At 40.2% G+C, this 17,820-nt stretch overlaps 1 protein-coding gene across 1 annotated transcript in view; it reads right to left on the reverse strand.

Annotated features, from left to right (window-relative positions):
- The window catches only part of nrgn (neurogranin), a 54,740-nt gene extending 37,528 nt beyond the window's left edge, over positions 1-17,212 (reverse strand). The window contains exon 1 of the mRNA XM_003225703.4: positions 16,947-17,212. Coding sequence (XP_003225751.1) covers positions 16,947-16,961 — 15 coding nt within the window. The 5' untranslated portion in view covers positions 16,962-17,212. The remainder of the gene's footprint in view (positions 1-16,946) is intronic.
- Positions 17,213-17,820: the final 608 nt, after the last annotated feature.

Here is a 17,820-nt window from a genome sequence, read left to right on the forward strand (position 1 = left end):
AAAAGAGTCTTGTTGGGCCAGACCAAAGGCCTAAAAAGTCTAGCATTCTACAATGGCCAACTAGATGCCCATAGGAAGTTCTGGAGCATGACATGAGAGCAATAGAACTGTTTCTGGGAAACATATTGCCTCTGATTGTGGAGACAGTCTATATAGCAGTGATGGCCAACCTATGACACACGTGTCAGCACTGACACGCCTAGCTATTTTTGCTGACACGCTCCTGCATGCAGATTGATTGGATGACTAATGTCTTTTGTGGGCAAATTTGGTGTGATTTGGTCCAGTGGTTTTGTTGTTTACTCCATGGGAATTATGCACATTACACATACACACACACACACACATATATATAAAATCATTTTATTATTCTATTATTATTGTAGTATATTATTATATTATTACTATTATATTATTATTATATTATTCATTATTCATGACTACATTGAAACTACAATAGAGAGAAATCAGCGTGGAAATTGCAAGAGGTACCATAGATTGTTGTACATGGAAATAATGGTAAATTTATTAAATACAGTTACAGTAGAGTCTCACTTATCCAACATAAACGGGCCGGCAGAATGTTGGATAAGCGAATATGTTGGATAATAAGGAGGGTTTAAGGAAAAACCTATTAAACATCAAATTAGGTTATGATTTTACAAATTAAGCACCAAAACATCATGTTTTACAACAAATTTGACAGAAAAAGTAGTTCAATACAAAATAATGCTATGTAGTAATTACTGTATTTACGAATTTAGCACCCAAATATTACGATATATTGAAAACATAGACTACAAAAATGCGTTGGATAATCCAGAACGTTGGATAAGTGAGACTCTACTGTATATATTACAATTATATATTTTTGTTATTTAAACTATATATATTGTGAAATTATGGGTTTTTTCTCAAAGTGACACACCACCCAAGTCATGCTGGGGTTTTTGGTGAATTTTGACACACCAAGTGCAAAAGGTTGCCCATCATTGGTCTATAGCCATCATGACTAGTAGCTACTAAGAGCCTGGTCTTCCAGAAACCGGAGAATGCAAAGGAATACACCTTGGCAGCTATTACTGACAGTTACAAATTCTGTAAGTTAGACTTTGTTTAAAGAACTACTACCTTGTCATTGTGTTGACATTCTGTTTGCACCATTACAAGAATTCCAATGTGTCTGGCCATGTGTGGGAATTGTTTCCTGCCAGAGACACTCAAAAATCAAACAGAAAAAAACAGGATTTGCATAGAGATGTGAATATGTCTGTGTTTTTACAGACCACCCTTCCTCCAATCCTGGGAAATAAGCCATTTTACTCCCAATGGTTACAGTTTCTCTACAGGAAATACATTTCTATTTTGAAACAACCACAAGAAAAGTTGTCTGCATTTTCATGAGCATTTTTTAAAATATTCATTTTCTCTTCGCAGTATTTCCTTTGCAAGATGTTTTCCCTGATGTAATATACTTTCGTAAGTTAGTTTAAGGAATTGACTCATTTTATACACATGTTGCTCTGCGACACAGAAAGGAAACTGGCAGATCGAGGGGTTCCTCTGGAAGCAAACACAGGCTACCGTGTTTCCCCAAAAATAAGACAGTGTCTTATATTAATTTTTGCTCCCACAGATGTGCTAGGTCTTATTTTCAGGGGATGTCTTATTTTTCCATGAAGAAGAATTCACATTTATTATTGAACAAAAAAATGAACATTTTATATATACTGTACAGTAGTTGTCATCACAAACCAGCATAACCAGACAAACTGTGAATCCTATCAAGAATTTCTTGTTACTACCATTATTTCCATGTACAACACTCTATGGTACGTACATTTACCAATCCTGCATGCTCTGGTGTTCTGTTCGGTAGGCATGCTTCCAAACACAAACGGTGCTAGATCTTACTTTCAGGGGAGGCCTTATATTTAGAAATTCAGCAAAACCTCTACTAGGTCTTATTTTCTGAAGATGTCTTATTTTAGGGGAAACAGGGTATGAATGTGCACATTTAGACGCCACATTTCTATTTCAGTTCAGGGGCGAATGGAGGAAAGGGATTTACATAGCTGCCAAAATTCACACTAAAACAACAACCACTTTAAATCAAGCACATTCTGTTTGCTTTAAAAGCCTTTGGAATAGTTTGTCCACAAAATTCAATGTCAGGGTCTTCTTGGGCTGTGTGTAAAAGAACAGGTGCAAGGCCTTTGAGTAATGAGTTGACAACCTCCTTTTAGTATATGCATATTATTTTCTTTTGTTTTCTAAAAAAAAAAATAGAGAACTGGATTGCTGTGAGTTTTCCGGGCTGTATGGCCATGTTCCAGAAGTATTTTCTCCTGATGTTCCATCCACATCTATGGCAGGCATCCTTACAACCTCTGAGGATGCCTGCCATAGATGTTAGTGAAACCTCAGGAGAGAATGCTTCTCAAACATGCCCATACAGCCTGTAAATCTCACAGCACCCAAGTGTTTCCAGCCACGAAAGTTTTGACAACAGAAAGAGAACTGTGTCATAAAGCTCTGACATCTGTGACTACCTGAAACTATTTTTGTATATTGGCTTGGAAAGTAAAAATTACATTGGTTCAATTTAAACTGAAAGCCAAACAAATTTCCTCTCCATCTTTAACAGTTCCAACTAGCACTTAAAATTTCTATTTTCCTTGCAGGAGCCTCTGGTAGCTGCTGAGCCAATAAAGTTATTTACTCACTCTAGGTTTTAATCCAGATGTTAAACAACAACAACAACGTATCTGTTACCCGCCTCTCCTCACAGCTTGAGGCAGGACACAACACAATCAAAACACATATCATAAAATACATATTATAAAATACATAAAGAATCAATCCATGAGATTGGAATTAGTTTGCAGATAAGTTCAGCACCTTGGATAACTCTTTTAAAGCGCTTCACACAGAGAGAGGGGATTTAAATGTCTGAGTGCGTATTGGGATCATGCTATGTTTTGTTTTGTGTTAAATTAAAATAGTGTCCCGCAGATGCAAATACTAAAGGGGGCCAACTTTCTCAGAAATATCTAATTTTGAACATGCAAAAGCGGGATGCTATTTGGGAGATCACTTAAACGTGAACTATTTTGAGTGTTGGTGCCATGAATGCATATTACCTGGGAACTGAGAACTTCCCAATGAGAGTCATATCCTCCAACTTTCTACAGATTCTTTAAAAATAGTGTCAGAAGCAACTTGAGAACATACTGCAAGTCGCTTCTCGTGTGAGAGAATGGGCCGTATGCAGAGAAGTTGCTCGGGGACACTCGGATGTGTCACCATCCTGCTGGGAGGCTTCTCTCATGTCCCTGCAAGCTAGAGCTGACGGATGGGAGCTCATCACCATCTTGCGGATTTGAACTGGCAACCTTTAGGTCAGCAACCCAACTTTCAGGTCAGTGGTCCAACCGGCACAGGGTTTAACCATTGCACCACTGCAAACGAAAGGGCCTGAGGGATTGTGGGAGTTGAAGTTCAAAACACCTGAAGGGCCAAAGTTTGCCCATGCCTGTACCAGAGCATTCTAGTGGAATCACAACTGTTAACGTGTGATCATAGTGCTATAACAGTGTGGTTAAATCACCCTTCCCGCTGATTTCTGGGCCTGAATATATTGCACAAGATTTTCCTAGCCTAAAATTATACATTTTAATATATTGGGTTTATGGTTCCCATCCCCTTGATCTGGTCATGTAAGTGTTATTTATTGTTATAATTCTATTATTTTACTTTGTTTAATAATGTATTATTACGTTGTTATGTAATGTTTGTGTTGCTTTTATGACTGTAAACCGCCCTGAGTCCCATCCGGGAGATAGGGCAGTATATAAATAAAGTTTTATTATTATTATTATTATTCCCATAACTAATGGAGAATCATAACAAGCAATAGAGCCAGAACAGACAAGATGATGCTACAGAGTGAATTTTCTGGAATGCCAGCAACAGCACTAGAAAATACTAGTTGCACTGCAGAGAATATAACTCGCCAATGCAAAGGTCAGCCTTCTGCGAGCCTCCGCTATTCAACATTTGTAAACAAAACTCTTTCCACCAATGAACATGAATGCCTGAACATTTCTATGCCCTTTCTTCTAGGGTCGTTTGAGTGTTTCTTTCAGTCTGGTTGACTCCCCTGTAGCAGCCACAGAGCATACAAGCTAGGAGTGGCAGCTTTTCTTCTCCTCCAGAAGAGCTCTTTAGCCTGAAATAGCTTTGTAATAACATGAATTCAGCCAACAACACTTTTCATGCCAGCAACATTGTGTGCCAGTAAAAAAAAAAAGTCCCTTGTAAGATTTCTTTTTTGTCATACAGACACACAGCTTCCTTGGCAGGAGCGAAGCAGGACTTGTTGGTCTGATAAGACTTGACGTCAACTCTGACTTATGGCGAACCTCTCCTTTTGCCCCGCTTAGTTACTTGAGTTCAAACTGTTTTTACACAGTTTACAGCAATGGAAGCAAGCTGAGGACAACGAGGGAAAGTGAGACGAGGAGATAAAAACTGGGACATTGTCAAAGATGATGAGAAAAGGTGGAACATTGCGGGAGTTATTTAGATTGTCACTGCTGCAAAAGGACACTTGGAAAATATGATACTGTGAGTACTGACCCTGGTCAGGTTTAGTTGCTGTGTTACGACTCTGCCAAAGTAAAAAAAACTGGGACCATAGATATCTTCGGAGCTGAATTGGAGGAGACTTCTCTCATTATTATTATTATTATTATTATTATTATTATTATTATTATTATTATTATTATTATTATTTTATTATGACACAGCAAACAAGATAGATATGCTGGATTTAATAATAATAATTATTATATAATTATTATTATTAATTATTATTATTATTATTATTATTATTATTATTATTATTATTATTATTATTATTATTATTATTATTATTATTGTGTTCCTGTGAGTTTTCTGGGCTGTATGGCCATGTTCCAGAAGCATTCTCTCCTGATGTTTCACCCACATCTATGGCAGACATCCTCAGAATTGGACACAGTGTGATTCCAGGTGTGATTTGACCAAAGCAGAATAGAAGTAGCATGACTTCCCTGGATCTAAGCACTATACTCCTATTTATGCAAGCCAAAATCCCATTGGCTTTTTAAGCTGTCGCATCACATTGTTGGCTCATGTTTAACTTGTTGTCCACAAGGACATACTTCTGTCAAGCCAGGCGTCCAACATTCTGGAATACATAGAAGACTTTCTAGGCATGAACAGTTTTTATTTTCACTGGCTGTGATGCTAAATAAATAGGATCTAAGAAAATTTCATTTGCTGAGGACAGCAATTGATTTGGCATGTCCTCATCCCCCCCACCTGCATAACTCCACCTATGTAAATTTGTGTATGTGTGCACACATGTGTCCTTGCATACTTATATAGTTTCATGATGCTGCATGGCAGGTGACAACAGATTGTGGTGATCCAGAGAAGGCAGCCTGAAATCTGCCATGGAGGAAGCAACCAAGGGAGTGAGAAGAAGATCAACAGGCATGGAACAGAAGGGCACATTTCCAAATATCTAAATAAAAACCAAGCTTGAAAAAATAACCTTCCAGAAGTCCATAAAAGTAACTTCTAAAGCTTTGCATAAAAAGCTTAGAAAAGTGCTGAAATTTACTTGGAACAGAAAGTTCTCTAACAAAAAAGTTTCCTTTTACCTGCTATTGAAACTGGAAATGAAGGAACTGATATCTATCTGTCTGTCTATCCATCCACCCATCCCGCCTTTCGTCCAGCATGGGATCCAATGTGGTGTAAAACATTTTAAGAGCATGATGCAATTTTAAAACTCAATAGAAAACAAGTTAAAAACAGCATTAAAAGAAACGGCACTAAAATTTAAACAGCATTAAAATTCAATAAGATAAACACACTGGAGGCCTTTAGGCATAAAAAGCCAGCACTTTACTTTTGTGTTAAAAAGTGTTTCCTGCAAATTAGTCATTTTGATTTCAGCATGGATGAATATTCAAAGACAAATCTTTAAACATGATTTATTACAATGGATTCCAAGTTTGGTCATCCAGGAGTGTTGGACTTCTGCTCCAAGAAACTAGCTAACTTGGCCAGCAATCACAAATTCTGGGAGCTGAACTCCACAACAACCAAAGGACTAAAACTGGGGAACCTCTGCTATATGGGAAAGACTGGTTTTGAGATGAGCATTTGTCTCCTAAGGAAGACATTATATTCATCTGAGTACTCTTCCAAACGACAAATATTTCAGGGGGTTGCAGTATTTGTGACTGTGGTTTGGTTTCTTGATTTGTTTTTAATATCCAGTTACAGATATATAAACCTCACTTGTCTAGTTTCCAACAGACCTCACAACCTCTGAGGATGCCTGCCATAGATGTGGGCGAAACGTCAGGAGATAATGCTTCTGGAACATGGCCATACAGCCCGGAAACTCACAGCAACCCAGTGATTCCAGCCATGAAAGCCTTCAACAACATATCTAATCAATGTTTCTGTAGTCTTGGGTTGTTTTCTGGCAAATTCAGAAATATTGCACCAGTTACATTTCATTCCCACCCCAAATGCATTTCTGTTTCATTCACTGGAACCAAAATGTCTTTTCCTCCCTTCTCTTCCTTTCTTTATGCTTTTGAAGTTATAGTGAGGCTTTTGCGCTACCATACAATAATTCTAAGAACAAAAATAAAAGAAAGGAGATATTTTGCCCTTCAAACCATGGCATCGTCTCAGCCAACCACACCCCACCATCATTGTTCTCTTTTTTAAAAATCCTTTGGAAGAGCTAAGTTTACATCTAAGCAATCACTACAGTCATCCCCCCCCCCCTCCAAAAATGGGAATGGAGCGAATGGACATAAAAATGACAAGCTGCAAAACCCAAGGTGTGATCTTGTGAGAACTCATGCTCTTGAGACCAATTTGGAAGAACCCGCCATGATTCATCCCCTGAGGTCCCCGTGACAACAAAGCAGAGTTGCTTGAAGATTCTGAAAGATTCTTCCTTTCTTTGAGGGAGGTGGACTGACTATAAGATATGGCTGACCTGTTTTCTGACTGTATTTAATAATTAAGAGGATGGATCCAGTACCCATAATTACACTGCAGATACAGTAACCCTCCTGATATCCTATGACTTTTGGCCCATGAATGGAACAAACAGATAAGTTGTCTGTAACATACCAGGCCAGAAGCTAGTAAGTTATCTGCCTTTTTGCTCTATTTCTACCTCTTTATGTCAAACACCTCTGACTACAGTCATCTTATCTAGGCTGCCATTACTTTTAACCCTGATCCTATAAGTTCTTTTGATCATGCTTCATTCTCCGCCATGGGAAAGTATGGCTTCCTGATTTCTGGAGATCTCTCCTTTTTTTATTCTGGAGCTGGCCAAAAATTATTTATTTATTTATTTATTTATTTATTTACAGCATTTATATTCCGCCCTTCTCACCCCAAAGGTGACTCAGGGCGGATCACATTACACATATAGGCAAACATTCAATGCCTTTTAACATACAACAAAGACAAGACAAACATAGGCTCCGAGCGGGCCTCGAATTCATGACCTCCTGGTCAGAATGATTCATTGCAGTGATTCATTGCAGCTGCTCTCCAGCCTGCGCCACAGCCCAAGCCTAATGGCATTTCTGTTCGGTTAGCTCAGCGTTTCTCAACCTGGGGCGTTGGGACCACTGGAGGGTGTCAGAGGGATCGACAAAGAACATCAGAAAACACATATTTCTGATGGTCTTAGGAACCCCTTTGGAAGAGAAGGCTGGACGTAGGTGAACTACAATTCCAAAACACAAGGTCAATGCCCACCAAACCTTTCCAGAATTTTCTGTTAGTCGTGGGAGTTCTGTGTGCCAAGTTTGGTTCAATTCTATTGTTGGTGGAATTCAGAATGCTCTTTGATTGTAGGTTAACTATAAATCCCAGCAACTACAACTCCCAAATGAAAAAAAATCAATCCCTCCCTCAGGGTCCGGGCTGTGGCGCAGGCTGTTGAGAAGCTGCAATAAATCACTCTGACCATGAGATCATGAGTTCGAGGCCAGCCCGTGGCGGGGTGAGCACCCGTCAATTAAAAATAAAAAATAGCCCCTGCTCGTTGCTGACCTGGCAACCTGAAAGATAGTTGCATCTATCAAGTAGGAAATAAGGTACCATTTATAAAAAAAAAAGTGGGGAGGCAAGTTTAACTAATTTACCACCTGGAATGAGGAAATGCCGTCAGAGTGGATGATGAAGCAGCTCCTCCCCCCTGTGGCCAGAATCAAACATCCCCTCAGGAGAAGGTTAAATTGCCTCTGCGTCTGTCTGTCTCGGTCTCCGTTTGATGTGTTTATGGGCATTGAATGTTTGCCCTATGTGTGTATAATGTGATCCGCCCTGAGTCCCCTTCGGGGTGAGAAGGGCGGAATATAAATACTGTAAATAAATAAATAAATAAACCCCACCAGTATTCAAATTTGGGTGTATTGGGTATTTGGGCCAATTTTGGTCCAGTGAATGAAAATACACCCTGCATATCAGATATTTACGTCACAACATGAGGAACTGTATTAAGGGATCACAAGGCCCTTCCACACAGCTATATAACCCATTTATAATGGAATTAATGTAAGGTAAAACCTTTACCCTTTACCTTAACTACCACCAATTCCACAATACTTTATTTCCCATACCACCATACTTCGCCACAGCAACGCGTGGCCGGGCACAGCTAGTTAGATATATTAGATTCCACCTCCTATCATGCCCAGCCAGCAGTGGCCTATGATGGCAGGGTCTGGTAGGAATTGTAGTCCAACCCCTTTGTAATGTGTGTGCATCAGACTGAGAAAGGCTAATCTCGACCAGAACTACCAGAGAAGCCCAGAGAAGCGGGGCATGTGGTGGCAACTTACTGCCAAGAGCCGCTGCCAAAGATATTATGAGGTGGTTAGAGAATAGGGTTGGCTCTGTTAGGTAGTCCTTCTTCTTGGCATGTCTAAGGGTGCATTTACATTGTAGAATTAATGCAGTTTGACACCACTCTCACTGCCATGGCCCAGTGCTATGGAATCCTGAGATTTGTAGTTTGGCGAGACACCAGCACTCTTTGGCAGAGAAAGCTTGTGAATATGCAACTGCCATGATTCCATACCAGTTAAAGTGGTGTCAAACTTCATTAATTCTAAAGTATAGATGTACCCAAGGACAAAAGAAGAAGAATGAAACTGGGACATCTGTAAAAGTGGGGCAACAGAAAATTAATAAGGATTGTCTTTGTCAAATTGGGACAGTTGGAAGGTTGCATCTTTCTGTCTTATTTTTTGGCAACCTGTGTGGTCCGTGTTAGGTTTTGAGGGCAGCAAATAGGGCCCTGGATTCACTGCATTGCCCAGCCTGGCAGCCTCTATGCTTGGCCATAACCTGCCCTTGAAGGAGAGATGCAGAAGAAGTGGCACAAGGTTCTGCTTTCTGCAAAAAGGGAGCTTGGTTTTGATCCCACTTAATGCAATGTAATATGACTCTGAGATCTCTTAATTGAAGTTGCTGAAAACAAACTCAAGTCCTCTGGGAACCACCAACAAGCAGATCAGTGGGAACGTCTCATGGCTTGGCAAAGCGGATTATAGGGAAAGTCCAAGCTCTGTGCTCAGTACAGTAGGCATGTCACCTGCTTCCTCATCCACTTCTGTGGAGAAGGGAGGGGAGGGCTTGGGGTCAAGCCATTAGAAAACCATTCAGGCTTCCTCTTGACTGGTGTGGTTACTTACTCTGCTTTTGACATTACACTGTAACTACAATTAGCTGTTGGTTTTTGGCAAAATGAGGACATGGCCTTCCCAATAAGCACTCTGCCTCAACAAATGACATTTTCCATAAGTAATAATAATAATAATAATAATAATAATAATAATAATAATAATAATAATACTTTATTTATACCCCGCCACCATCTCCCCAATAGGGCCTCGGGGCGGCTTACATGGGGCCATGCCCAGAACAATACAATATCACAGAATATAAATAGAACAACAAATCATAATACATTAAACAATACAATAAAAGATAATATACACTACATTAAGCAAAATCAAAAGAACAATAAAACCACAAGAACACTAGATTAAAAACTCGGGGTGAGAAAGGGAATAGGAATAAACCACAGAAGTACACAAATTTCTATCCTTGCAGTAATTTAAAAGTTAGGTGAGCATTTAGAAATATAGTTGAGGTAACCAAAGAAAGGGGCAGGTAAAGTTAGGAGCCCCCGGTGTCATAGTGGGTAAAACCACTGAGCTGCTGAACTTGCTGACTGAAAGGTTGGTGGTTTGAATCCGGGGGGGGGGGGGGGGTGAGCTCCCGTTGTTAGCCCCAGCTTCTGACAACCTAGCAGTTTGAAAACATGCAAATGTGATAGCTTAATAGGTACCGCTCCAGCAGAAAGGTAATGGTGCTCCATGCAGTCATGCCAGCCCCATGACCTTGCAGGTGTCTATGGACAACGCTGGCTCTTCGGCTTAGAAATGGAGATGAGCACCAACCTCCAGAGTTGGACCCGATGTCAGGGGGAAACCTTTACTTTTACCTTAAAGTTACCAAGGGAATGCAAACACAGCAAATCAAAGCTGTGAACGTTGTCGTACTTCATTGTCTTACTCTCTGCAATCTGAAAAATGTGGGGACTGAAGGACGATTTTGTGGGGGTGATACCATCACTCTTGGGAATCCGCAAATGTGCATTACGTAATCCTGCAGCCAGACTGGAAAACAAAGGTAGATCCTTGTCTTTTCCCAAAGCAAGGCCCATGCAAAAACGGGACACTATCACTCACAATAACCTCCAGGACCTGCAGATTCTTGCTGTCGCCCTCCTTGAGGAGAGCAGAGCTTCAGGGATGGAAAAGGGCAAGGAGTCCTCTACGAACATAGAATAAAATCATAGGAGTTGGAAGAGGCCACAAAGAACATCATCTAGTCCAACACTCCCAACAGATCACCATTTAGTTTTTGTTCAAAAATCTCCAGAAAGGGATACCCACTGCACCATGAAGCAGCATATTCCGTTGCCAAATAGATCTTACCATCAAAAAGTTCCTTCTAATCTCTTTTCCTGTAGTTTGAATCTGATCACAGAATACAAGCTTGTTCCCACATCAGTAGGGCATCCTGGGGCCTTTCGCGCTACACAGTTATAAGCACTGCAATTCCACTTTTAACTATGCTATATAAAATCTTGGCACATGCAGTTTGGTGAGGAATTGGAGTTCTCTGGCAGAGACTTTGCATAGCCCTCTGTAAACTACAAACAAAACGATTGTTTGGATGCAAGAGCAGAAATCCAGACGATAGCGGGGGATATTTCTTTATTTACAGTATTTATATTCCGCCCTTCTCACCCCGAAGGGGACTCAGGGCGGATCACATTATACACACATAGAGCAAACATTCAATGCCCATAAACACATCAAACAGAGACAGACGGACGCAGAGGCAATTTAATCTTCTCCTGAGGGGATGTTCGATTCTGGCCACAGGGGGGAGCAGCTGCTTCATCATCCACTCTGATGGCACTTCCTCATTCCAAGTCGTAAATTAGTTAAACTTGCCTCCCCACTTTTATAAGTGGTACCTTATTTCCTACTTGATAGATGCAACTTGGGTTGATAGGTCAGCGATGAGCAGGGGCTATTTTTTATTTTTTAATTGACAGGTGCTCACCCCGCCATGGGCTGGCCTCGAATTCATGACCTCGTGGTCAGAGTGATTTATTGCAGCAGGCTGCTCAACAGCCTGCGTCACAGCCCGGCCACAGATCATGGCTAATCTGGCATGGGGAACCCATCACCTCATGTCCCGCATTATCTGCACCACCCCTCACTTCATCCCACAAGGAAAAGCATCGCCGCCCGGCTTCTCCCTATTGTAATCTATGCAACACAGGAAGCTTCTCATGTTGCCAGCACTGCCTTTTGAGACACTTGGACTTCACTTCAGGCACGGAGCCCCTCTGGAAGTAGATCGGCATCATGTGATGGGATCCAGCAGGCCCCGTGCTTGAAGAGAGGTCCAAATGTCACAGAACAGGCAATTTTGCCCATCTGATGAGGTCCTAAATCCCTGCTCAGCGATGGAAGAACACAGGGTGATCTTGGGCAAGTCACACTCTCTCAGCTTCAAAGGAAGGCAATGGCAAAACCCCTCCGAATAAGTCTTGCTGAGAAACCCCATGATAGAACTTTGGTTTGCTTTAAAGTCACAAAAGGACTTGAAAGCACACAATGACAATGATAACAACAGGCAACACAAACTCCAGGATTCCATAATAAAAAACAATATACCATATATACTCGAGTATAAGCCGACCCGAATATAAGCTGAGGCACCTAATTTTACCACAAAAAACTGGGAAAACATTGACTCAAGTATAAGCCGAGGGTGGTAAATTTCAGAAATAAAAATAGATACCAATCAAATTGCATTAATTGAGGCATCAGTAGGTTAAATGTTTTTGAATATTTACATAAAGCTGAAATTTAAGATAAGACTGTCCAAGTCTGATCAAATCATTATTCTCATCTTCAATGTAAATGTGCTTATGTATCCTTTTAATAATAATAGAGTAAAATAATACATGTAATAATAATAATAATAAATAAGGAAAATAATACATGTAATAATAAATACAGTAAAATAATAAATGCAATAATAATAATAAGATCAGATTGAAATAATAAATGTATTAATAATGATAATAAAAATAGAGTAAAATAAATGTAATAGTAGCAACAATAATAGAGAAAAATAATAAATGTACCATATATTCTCGAGTATAAGCTGACCCAAATATAAGCCAACCAGGACCCTCACCCAAGTATAAGCCGAGGGGGCCTTTTTCAGTCTTAAAAAAGGGGCTGAAAAACTAGGCTTATACTCGAATATATACAGTAATCATTTAGTTTGAATGGGCCCCTGGAAACCTACTGATGCTTTTGCTCTTTGCTGTAGTAGCCTTCTCTTCCCATCTCCATGAAAGAAGTAGCAAGAAATGTAGGAAAAAGAAATGGATACTTCCATGGCACTTGCCTTTTTTTGGTCTCTGGGAAGAGACAGTGGCAAAATGGCAATAGTGGCTAATAATAATAATAATAATAATAATAATAATAATAATAATAATAATTGTGCGGTTTTCTGGCATTGTATATTTCTGCCGCTTCTGTGATTGATCATTTGTATTTTGATTCCGTAGCCCACTTGTCGATGGATGTCCCGAATCAGCAGCATCCACCGCAGTCCTTTTTATCCTGGGTGACAACCGAGCCAGTATAGACTTCATTTTGGTTTGATTTTCCATAATGCTAATGGGTTAGGTGCTCTTAGTTCTACTCCTCAGCTGAGACCTCTCTGGCTTACACTACTGCCAGCACAGCCCTCAGTCATCATTGGAGTAGTTAAGCCCCCCCACCACGTCAAGGTGGCACCTACGGGGGGTGGTGCCCCATGACATCACATTTGTGGAAAAGAAAAAGGTTTTGATCATTGATGTCGCTATACCAGGTGACAGTCACATTGATGAAAAACAACAGGAAAAACTCAGCCGCTGTCAGGACCTCAAGATTGAACTTCAAAGACTCTGGCAGAAACCAGTACAGGTGGTCCCGGTGGTGATCGGCACATTGGATGCTGTGCCAAAAGATCTCAGCCAGCATTTGGAAACAATAGACATTGACAAAATCATGATCTGCCAACTGCAAAAGGCCACCCTATTGGGATCTGCACGCATTATCCGAAAATACATCACACAGTCCTAGACACTTGGGAAGTGTTCGACTTGTGATTTTGTGATACGAAATCAAGCATATCTATTCTGTTTGCTGTGTCATACAATAATAATAATAATAATAATAATAATAATAATAATAATAATAATCAACTGATGACCCAAAATGCAGACTGTGCAAGGAAGCTGATGAAATCATTGATCATATCCTCAGCTGCTGTAAGAAAATCGCACAGACAGACTACAAACAGAGGCACAACTATGTGGCTCAAATGATTCACTGGAACTTATGCCTCAAGTACACCTGCCAGCAGCAAAGAACTGGTGGGATCACAAACCTGCAAAAGTATTGGAAAATGAGCACGCAAATATACTGTGGGACTACCGAATCCAGACTGACAAAGTTCTGGAACACAACACACCAGACATCACAGTTGTGGAAAAGAAAAAGGTTTGGATCATTGATGTCGCCATCCCAGGTGACAGTCGCATTGACAAAAAACAACAGGAAAAACTAAGCTGCTATCAGGACCTCAAGATTGAACTTCAAAGACTCTGGCAGAAACCAGTACAGGTGGTCCCGCTGGTGATCGGCACATTGGGTGCTGTGCCAAAAGATCTCAGCCAGCATTTGGAAACAATAGACATTGACAAAATCATGATCTGTCAACTGCAAAAGGCCACCCTACTGGGATCTGCACACATCATCTGAAAATACATCACACAGTCCTAAACGCTTGGGAAGTGTTCGACTTGTGATTTTGTGATACGAAATCCAGCATATCTATCTTGTTTGCTGTGTCAGACTATGTCGTTGTGTCAATAATAATAATAATAATAATAATAATAATAATAATAATAATAATTATTTCTAGACCGCCCTCTCTCCTCCAAGAGGCACAGCGGTTTACAGACACAATAGGCAAACATTCAATGTCTCAAATGATTACAAACAAATGAAAAATAATACAGGATAATGCACAATAACCAACAACAGTAAATTTAAAGCTGAATTTAGAAGTGGGGTACATTCCAAAGAAATATGAAACCCCAAGGAATGCCCAAAAACTTGGAACTGGCATGTGTACTACAACTCCCAGAATCTTGCTAACTGGGGAATCCCGGTGGCTGTAGTCCAAAACGAACTTGGGCGCATTCAAGTTATAGGGATAGCAGGACAAAGAAAAACACTGTGTCTTTATTGTCCTATTGTGTCCTTCACGGTTAGAAATGAACCTCCATGGCTGCTGAATGTGAAATGAAAAAAAAATGCATATTAAGCATATTAAGCTTAATATGCTTAATATGCTTAAGCGGCTGAGGGGGAAAAGGAAAGGGCCTGAGGCTGTTAGGAATGGTGGGAGTTGCAGTCCAAAACACCTGAAGGGCCAAAGTTTGTCCATGCCTGCTCTAGAGGAGTGTATGATTCCCACCCTACTCTGGTGCTATAATCATATTTATTACCCGCCTCTTTTGATGGCTCAAGGTGGGGTACAACAAAGTCAAAAACATATGAATATAAAATATATGCAATTCATTAAAAAAGGTAAAGGTTTCCCTGACGTTAAGTCCAGTCGTGACCGACTATGGGGGTTGGTGCTCATCTCCATTTCTAAGCTGAAAAGCCGGCGTTGTCCGTAGACACCTCCAAGGTCATGTGGCCGGCATGACTGCATGGAGCACCGTTACCTTCCTGCCGGAGCGGTACCTATTGATCTACTCACATTTGCATGTTTTCGAACTGCTAGGTTGGCAGGAGCTGGGGCTAACAGCGGGCGCTCACTCCGCTCCCAGACTTTTGGTCCGCAAGTTCAGCAGCTCAGCGCTTTAACACACTGTACCACCAGGGGCCCCATACAATTCATTACATAGATAAAAATAACAAAAATTCAAAAATCTGCACCAAACACATACAGAATTAGCATATACAGTAGAGTCTCACTTATCCAACATCAACGGACCGGCAGAATGTTGGATAAGCGAATGTGTTGGATAATAAGGAGGGATTAAGGAAAAGCCTATTAAACATCAAATTAGGTTATGATTTTACAAATTAAGCACCAAAACATCATGTTCGACAGAAAAAGTAGTTCAATACGAAATAATGCTATGTAGTAATTACTGTATTTACGAATTTAGCACCCAAATATTACGATATATTGAAAACACAGACTACAAACATGCGTTGGATAATCCAGAACGTTGGATAAGTGAGTGTTGGATAAGTGAGACTCTACTGTAGTTACAATAGAATGTAAATAGAATTCAAATCAAAACTCATGATGGGGAGACCTGCAATAGGGAAGGCTGCAATAAAGACGTTAGAGTGGAATAGCATGGTGTGTTTGTGTGTTAAATCACACAAAACATGTTTATCTCCCTTCTATATGCAAAATTAGGTTCCTTTGCCTTTCAAAAGTACAAATCTGATTATAGTCCAAAGTTCAACATTTCCGTGACTTGTAATGGGTGGAGGTGGAGGTGGGATGAAAGCCTTGCTCTTTGCCTTTAGGTACCAATTTCTGTCTGTTCTTCCCTCTCAGCCCCTTCAATAAAAAGCCGTTGTTTTCCTTCCTCTCTTTTTTCTCTTCAGCACGGCAACAGAAATAAGCAGCAACTCCCACACAGAAACTAACAGTTAGGCTGGTCCTATTATTTCCTACTCAGCAACTAGAAATTGCGGTGCCACGCAGAGAAGCTGCCTTAGATATGTTAAAATGCAACCTTTTTAAACAATTAAAAATCTACTTAAAACTGAATTTTAAGTTTCAATCAAGGTGGAGAAGTGAGTACAGCGTTCACATTCGTTCAATGTAAAGCTAAGTCCAAAATGCTACTGAATTTAGGTAAACGGTGGCTCTGTGTTAAAGCCAGTCCTTTCCTTGCTTGCTCCTAATACACTCTCCACACCTATAGAAAACCTAAAGTGTCTTGTTCCCTTCATTATATCATAAAAGCAGAGAATTTCAATACTGTTCAAATAGTCCACTAGAATATCAGGTTGTTCAGAGCTACAAGACAATCCCTTTTCTACCACTTGAGTTCGGACTTTCTCTCCAGCTTCTTACATTGATGTGCAGGTTCTCAGTAACACACAAACACATGTATATATGGAAATACAAAATTGCAAGCATGTACGTACATTACAGCAGTCCATCTTGGGTGCTAACAGGAGGTTGAGAGAGGCTTTCTGCTCCACTTGGTGAGAAGTTGCTGTCCTTTTCCCCCTCCTGCCTTTGGATCCGTGCTTTCTGCAGGTGATGAAGTTGAGCGCAGCTCCTTGCCTACGCAACCCAGTTACTCTCCACTGGGGAGAGCCTATCAGACCTACTCGAGCAGCTCGAGTCCTTCTTGTGCTTTCCAATTTCTCTCTTCCTCGCTCCAGCTTATTTTACAGCAACCCCCCTTGCTTCTAACTAACACATTTTAATACTTAAAGAGACAGGCAGTCTGGCATGAGATCCTTCCTGTGCTGCTCTTACATGCACACTGTACACAGCACTGCATGGCCAATCTACAGGTTTCTTTCATTAGAGTTCAGGCCTGCAGTTTATCCTCAGTTTACTCTCACTTATTTTTTATTTATTTATTTATTTGCTACATTTATATGCCGCCCTTCTCACCCCGAAGGGGACTCAGAGCAGCTTACAAATTCAATTTACATACAATATTATATTATTAGCATAGTACAATACTGGCAATGAATTACTATATTGTACTATATCAATATATGGTAATACTATTAGTAATATTTGCATCAGCTGGAGGGCCCTCCCCGCAATAACATGCTATGCTAGTTTTATTTATTTATTTATTTATTTATTTCCAACATTTATATCCCGCCCTTCTCACCCGAAGAGACTCAGGGCGGCGTACAAAATTGGCAACAATTCGATGCCTACACATAATTAAAACAGCAATAAAAATCCAATAAAACAATTAAAACAATATAAAGTAGTTCATTACACATTAATGCTATGTAGTAATTACTGTATTTACGAATTTAGCACCAAAAT

This window comes from Anolis carolinensis, unplaced genomic scaffold (assembly GCF_035594765.1).
Source record: "Anolis carolinensis isolate JA03-04 unplaced genomic scaffold, rAnoCar3.1.pri scaffold_8, whole genome shotgun sequence".
Taxonomy (NCBI): Eukaryota; Metazoa; Chordata; class Lepidosauria; order Squamata; family Dactyloidae; genus Anolis; species Anolis carolinensis.